A 7,266-nucleotide genomic window follows, 5' to 3' on the forward strand; every position below is an offset into this window, starting at 1 on the left:
TGTGCCCGCAACCAAGGTACATGCCCTTGACCGGAATCGAACCTGGGACCCTTCAGTCCCCAGGCCGACGTTCTATCTACTGAGCCAAACCGGTTAGGGCTGGTTGATTCTTGTATGTGCCCTGACTGGGGATTGAACCCATAACCTTGGTGCGTTAGGACAAACGCTCTAACTAACTGAGCTAACTGGCTAGAGCTTCAGCACAAACTTCTTTTTAGTTTTAGCCTTTTTGTGGAAAATCAGCTTAGTCTGCCCACCACAGCCACTCTGCTTCCTGTCGTAATGCCGCTTTCCCCGTGCACAGAGAATCCTTGCCTGGTTTGTATTGTTACTTTGTGGGGTTTATGCTCGCCCCACTTTTTACAGAAAATCCAGCGGGTTTTGGGAACATTCTCCATGTTTGCGAGAGCGCTGTCGGCACGGAAGCGTTTGTGGATCCTTATATAGTTGTCACAACAGCCCATGGAAGCGGATACTATTATCCTCATTTAATATCTGTGGAAAGTGAGGCATTTGTTTAGATTCCATACTTCAGTAAGTGAAAGAGGCAGGTTTCCAACCAGGGTCCCTAATAGGCTTTTGTGCTGCTTTCTATAGGTAAATATCCTTTCTTGCTCTAGAGTAAAACATAAAAAGATATTTATCAATAAGCACTTTGGATTGCTCTAAAAAATATACATATAAATATAAATATACTCCTAGAGAGACATAAGTATTTCATACTTGCATTTCATTAATCGCAGAGTGCAATGTACTGAGAAGTTAAAAAACTGATATACATTTCAAGCTTATATTTTATAACTTAGATTATTTTCTCTTTCCCTTAAATTAATAAGCAACCTCACTGCATCTAATTATAACTCATTATTTGGAGAGTAGACTGAATCCTGAATCCTGAGTTTTTGTTTTTTTTAAACTTTATTGTTGACACTATTACAGATGTCACCCCTCCCCCCCGCAATTGCCCACCTCCACCCATCCTCTGCTCCCCTTCCCTCTGGCCATCACCACACTGTTGCTGTGTCTGTGGGCTAGGCATATATATTCTTTGGCTAATCCCTTCACCTTCTTTCATCCAGTGCCCCCTGTCCCCCTGCCGCCCCGTTCCTCCTGACAGCTGTCAGTCTGTTCCATGTGTCCCTGCCTGTGTTTCTATGTTGTTCATCAGTTTATTTTGTTCACTGGTGAATCCTGAGTTTTTAAATAGGTCTCTCTCGGGTGTTATGAGACTTACTGCCTGTTGGCTAAAATGTGTAAGTGCCTTGAGCTCTTCAGAGGAATAAGACCGTGTTATTGTGAAGTGACATGAAGTGGGTCATTCTGTTTGCTATGAATTAGCAAAAATGTGGCCAGGTTAGCTGTAGAATCTATGTGGGTAGTTCCAAGATTTTTTTCATCTATTAAAGCTGCTTTTTACTTTAAAAATGTAGTAAATTAGAAAATATGTCCTAACTCAGGTTGTCATGCGCCTTTGGCAGTGTCTGACATAGCTCATGGATAGCTGCTCTCTTTCTTACCTGGAGAACTTCTGGAGTCAATAGAGTTTAAAAAATTCTTTCAAAAAAGTCTTACAGTTACTCTGATCTCAGAAAAGCATGCTACTTTTATATATTCTTTTACAGTTAAAAAAATTGGTTGTTATAAAGGTACAGAGCATGGGCACTTATTTTCTTTTCGTTTGCCTTCTGTCTTTGTGATAGATTCGAGCTGCTAACCTCAGTGGAGACTGCTCACTTGTGAATGAAATATTCAGGCTACGTTTTGGATTAAAACAACACCATCAGGTAAAAACTAACATGAAGTCACTTACCTTTAAGAGTGCTAAGAGTGGAAATAATGAATAAAGAAACGAGAAGTACATTTAGTATTTGAAACTTGAAAGAACTACTTACATGAAATGAATACAAACTGTATACCGTTTAAGCCAAACAGATAGAATTTAGTTCTGTTTTATACTTATGGGTGAGCTGTGTGCCTGACTGAAAGATTTTATTTTTTTTATTTTTTTGGTTTTTATTTTATTTTATTTTTTTATTTTTTATTTTTATTAAATCTTTATTGTTCAGGTTACATTTGTTCCTCTTTTTTCCCCCCCATAACTCCCCTCCTCCCAGTTCCCACCCCACCCTCTGCCCTCACTCCCCACCCACTGTCCTCATCCATAGGTGCACGATTTTTGTCCAGTTTCTTCCCGCATCTCCCATTCCCCTTTCCCCCCCAAGAATAGTCAGTCCATTCCCTTTCTATGTCCCTGATTCATTATAATCACCAGTTCATTCTGTACATCAGATTATTTATTCACTTGATTCTTAGATTCACTTGTTGATAGATGCATGTTTGTTGTTCACAATTTGTATCTTTACCTTTTTCTTCTTCCTCCTCTTAAAGGATACCTTTCAGCATTTCATATAATACTGGTTTGGTGGTGATGAACTCCTTTAGCTTTTCCTTATCTGTGAAGCTCTTTATCTGACCTTCAATTCTGAATGATAGCTTTGCTGGATAAAGTAATCTTGGTTGTAGGTTCTTGCTATTCATCACTTTGAATATTTCTTGCCACTCCCTTCTGGCCTGCAAAGTTTCTGTTGAGAAATCAGCTGACAGTCGTATGGGTATTCCCTTGTAGGTAATTGAGTCTCTTTCTCTTGCTGCTTTTAAGATTCTCTCTTTGTCTTTTGCTCTTGGCATTTTAATTATGATATGTCTTGGTGTGGTCCTCTTTGGATTCCTTTTGTTTGGGGTTCTCTGCGCTTCTTGGACCTGTAAGTCCATTTCTTTCACCAGGTGGGGGAAGTTTTCTGCCATTATTTCTTCAAATAGGTTTTCAATATCTTGCTGTCTCTCATCTTCTGGCACCCCAATTATTCTGATGTTTGTACGCTTGAAGCTGTCCCAGAGGCTCCTTACACTATCTTCATATTTTCGGATTCTTTTTTCATTTTGCTTTTCCGGTTGGGTGTTTTTTGCTTCTTCGCATTTCAAATCTTTGACTTGATTCTTGCGCTCCTCTGGTCTGCTATTGGGTGTCTGTATAATATTCTTTATTTCAGTCCGTGTATGCTTAATTTCTAGTTGGTTCTTTATCATAGCATCGAGGGTCTCATTAGTTTTCGTGACTCTCTCCTCAAGTTTATTGACAGCTTCTAGCACATTTTTGCAAGCCCTCAAAATTGCGATTTTTAGCTCTATATCCTCCATTTCTGTCATGTTTTTTTGTCTCCGCATTTTTTATGCTTTCTTGGTGCACCCCCTAGTGGTCTTTGTGCGCAGTCTTGTTCTAGTTGAGCCTTGATTGTTGTAGTTAATACTAGAGGGATTTGACCACCAGGCCGACTGGCTGTGTGAATCAGCTGTGTCTGATTCTGTCCTCTGGGGAGGTGCTAATCTAGCCTTTGCCTGAGGCGATCCGGCAAATGGCTCTGCGCAGGGCTTGGGCGGGGCGGGCTCAACAGGGCGGGCGGAGGGAGCGGTTATGGCTGCCCTCAGTCCCGTTCCCAGAGGCTCTGCTTCTCAGAACCCCGGGAACCGCTGCAAACCTCGGAGCGAAAGCTGCCTTCCAACTGATCCTGACTGAAAGATTTTAATAGTGAAAAGAACTATTATGATCTCGCTCTTGGGACACTTGTGGATGGGGTAGATAAGGAGTGGAAGTGAAATCACAGCCTGTCTTACTGTTACCCTAGCAGTCCTGGACTTACATTTTTAAACTACCACTGTATTCTCAAGACAAAAAAGTAATACCTTTCAGAAGAGACTTCACTGCAGCACAGGTTACGGCGGTGTATTAGTGCGCCTTTGAAGGATGTATGACGTCATAGCAAAGTTTTGGATTAATACAGATTGAGTATGATAAACTGAGCTGAGAGGGGTTTTGTAGACAAAACTAAACAAAACGAATAACAAAAACCCAAAAGAAAATTAGAGGCGAGATCATCCTGTTAGAGAGCGTCGCTATCACGTCATACCTCTATCCGCCACAGATGGACATGGGGAGGGGAGCATGGAACCGATGGACTGATACTGAATGTGAGCAGTTCTGCCCATAGCAACCAAGGGGCTCTGAGTCCACACTCAGGGAAAGGCTGGTGAGAGACTTTCTGTGGGAAGAGCGTGCTGGACCGATTTGTAAGGGTCATGAGTATTAGGATAGCAGTTCCAACCGGATAGTAGATGCAAAAAGGGTAGGCTTGGAACAACAACAGAAAGACCCTTGGTTCTCTAGCGAAGAGTCACTCATCTCTGGGGTGGAGGGAGGAAAATCCAGTGAACTACTAAGAGAAGGTGTGACCGTGTGAATGGGAGCTAGAGGAGAAGCCTGCTGCTTGGAGAGGGTAATGCCTTAGGTAAGGCTGTTATGCTCTCAGCCTGTGTGAGTCAGCTTAGTGATATGGCGCTGAGCTGCTGTGCCACATGTCTTCTGTGCCCTGGGATCCCTGCGCCCCCCCTCCAGTAAATACAGCTGGGGCTGCATTTGGATGGCCTGTGTGTTCTGGCTCTCAGCGGGAAGGGTGAAGAAGAGGATAATGTGGTTAAAGCATGTGATCCAGGGCCCAGAGTCTTTGAAAGAAAAGTCTCTCCTTTTTTTTTTTTTTTTTTTAAACTTGGATAGCAGCAGCAGCAGCAGCAGCAGCAGCAGCAGCAGCAAATGAATAGAACTAGCAACAGGAAGTAACTATGGGGAGGTAGTGGGAACCTGGTTGAGGGAGAAGAGTGTTAAGGAATGGAGTTCTGCTTTTGTACCCAAGAAGCATAAACATCAGCCCAGCTGGCATGGCTCAGCGGTTCAGCATGGACTTATGAACCAGGAGGTCACAGTTCGATTCCCGGTTGGGGCACATGCCTAGGTTGCGAGCTTGATCCCCAGTGTGGGGCGTGCAGGAGGCAACTGATTAATGATTCTCTCTCATCATTGATGTTTCTATCTCTCTCTTCCTCTCCCATCCTCTCTGAAATCAATAAAAATATATTAAAAAAAGAAGTATAAACATCAACCACAGTAACTGATTGTAAATTTGCACACTTTTAACAGAAATTTATTACATCTACAAAGAAGTGAATCTGAATTGTGATCTATACTTGTTTCTCCCTGTGTCTCCAGGAGACAAATTTTTATCACCATTTTCCCCCACTGAAGGGGAGAAATTTCCTCTGTGGCAATTGTGGTTGTGGCTTCGTACCAATCTTTCTCTCCTTCTTATTCCTTTATGCCTAGGGTTTATTTTAAAAATCAGTGTTTGGTGTAATTTAGATTGAGAAGCACTGTTTTATATTCCAGTATCAGTGAGCATCTCCAGGCTGGGCATGCTGACCAGGCCAAGTAAAACTGGGAACATGCAGAGAAAATCATTGATTGACAGGATGCACAGCCTTCAGAACCAGTGTTTGGTTATTTTTCAGGAAAATGTTAAATGCCATTCTTTTGAGTTTTCGTTTGGGCCTGTGGGGAAATACAATGAGTAAAAGCTCTTCAAGAATTGGAATGGTAGGACCTTATCTTTCTTTCTTTCCTTTTTTCTTTTTTAAATTAAAAAAAATATATTTTTATTGATTTCAGAGAGAAAAGGAAGAGGGAGAGATAGAAACATCAACGATGAGAGAGAATCACTGATTGGCTGCTTCCTGCATGCCCACCACTGGGGATCAAGCCTGCAACCCAGGCATGTGCCCTGACTGGGAATTGAACCGTGACCTCCTGGTTCATAGGTTGATGCTTAACCACTGAGCCACACTGGCTGGGTGACCTTATATTTCTTAAAATATTTAGAATACCGAGAAATTCTGGTCTATTATAATGTAACATTAGGTAAATTATCTTCTTAGAAAGAAAACTTGAACACCCATGCAAAGAACACTCAGAAACAAACAAAAAAAGTTTGATTTGTTTTTCCCTGAAAAATGAAGACATCTTCAAACTATGTGTATATATGTGTGGCTTTCTATTGCTTGCAGGGGATATAGTGTTTCTCTCAAAGGAAAAGTTAGTTAGCATTGCTCAATGCAAAGGAAGAGAGTTACAGAAGTAAAGTATATTTTACATTTATTTAAATTTTATTAAAAATCCAACCAGAACCTTATTTATCCACTTTTCTGTGATTTTGCCAATTGGGAGTTGTTGTTTGGCAAACACTGTCTAGAACTTCAGAGAATGACATCTGCTTATGTTATTGGAAAGGATGAGAACATTGAAAGAGGTTTTACTTATACCTAAATAATTTTTAGAGTGAGCTAATTTCTTTTTTGGAGTGACAGAATGAAATAATAGGAAAATAAGTTTTTTTAAAAAATATATTTTTATTCATTTCAGAGAGAAAGGGAGAGAGAAAGAGAGAGAAACAACAAAGATTAGGGGGAATCATTGATTGGCTGCCTCCTGAATGCCCCCCACTGGGGATTGAGCCAGCAACTCAGGCATATGCCCTTGACCGGAATTGAATCCAGGACCCTTCAGTCCACAGGCCGACGCTCTATCCACTGAGCCAAACCAGCCAGGGCAAAAATGAGTTTTGATTATGGTTCAGATATTATATAAAATGTTATTATTTCATGATTAAATTTTCATATAAAACTAAAGCCACATCCTTTTTGTTTCTTTTTCTCTTTAGACTTGTGTCAGAGACAGAGCCATTCTTTCTATCCTGGCTGTTAGGAATGTCAGCAAAGAAGTAGCTGAAAAGGCTGTTGATGAAGTTTTTGAATCTTGTTTCAATGACCATGAACCTTTTGGAAGAATCCCACATAACAAGACATATGCAAAATATGCTCACAGAGACTTTCAAAACCGTCATCGGTATTACTCAAATATATGAAGGCAATGACATTTTATATTACAGAGCCTCAGTGATCATGAAGAAAATATGGTTCTCAGGTGCACAAATGTATAAAACATAAATGATCAATTAAATACAGATAAGACAGAAGATGCTGATCCTAGTATATTATCAGAAAATGTAACTCTGGTGAAAAATGAAACTGCCTTAAACTTCAAGGCAAAATTATATCTGTATAGCTAACCATTTGGTGAATAAGGAAAATCAATTACATTTTTGTATTTTCTACATTGTACTTGTGTTTTTGATTTTTGTGATTTTATTTTTATTACATACTAGAGGCCCAGTGCACGGATTCGTGCACCGGTAGGGTCCCTTGGCCTGGCTTGTGCCCTCTCGCAATACAGGAACCCTCGGGAGATGTCGGAGAGCTGGTTTTGGCCTGATCTCTGCAGATCAGGCCAAGGGACCCCACTGGTGCACGAATCCGTGCACCGGG

General features: G+C 40.9%; 1 protein-coding gene across 2 annotated transcripts in view; it reads left to right on the plus strand.

Moving 5' to 3' along the window:
* Positions 1-7,266, plus strand: part of XRCC6BP1 (XRCC6 binding protein 1) — a 16,563-nt gene that overhangs the window by 8,597 nt on the left and 700 nt on the right. The window contains exons 4-5 of one of the 2 annotated variants that reach the window (XR_001364552.1): positions 1,701-1,784; positions 6,603-6,865. Coding sequence is in view for 1 of the 2 variants with exons in the window: in XM_005879061.2 (XP_005879123.1) it covers positions 1,701-1,784; positions 6,603-6,806 (288 nt within the window). In the remaining variant the exon portion in view is untranslated. Of the gene's footprint in view, positions 1-1,700; positions 1,785-6,602; positions 7,063-7,266 lie in introns of those variants that run through there. The other variant, XM_005879061.2, reaches the window with a different exon arrangement.

The sequence above is a fragment of the Myotis brandtii genome, unplaced genomic scaffold (assembly GCF_000412655.1).
Source record: "Myotis brandtii unplaced genomic scaffold, ASM41265v1 scaffold581, whole genome shotgun sequence".
NCBI lineage: Eukaryota > Metazoa > Chordata > Mammalia > Chiroptera > Vespertilionidae > Myotis > Myotis brandtii.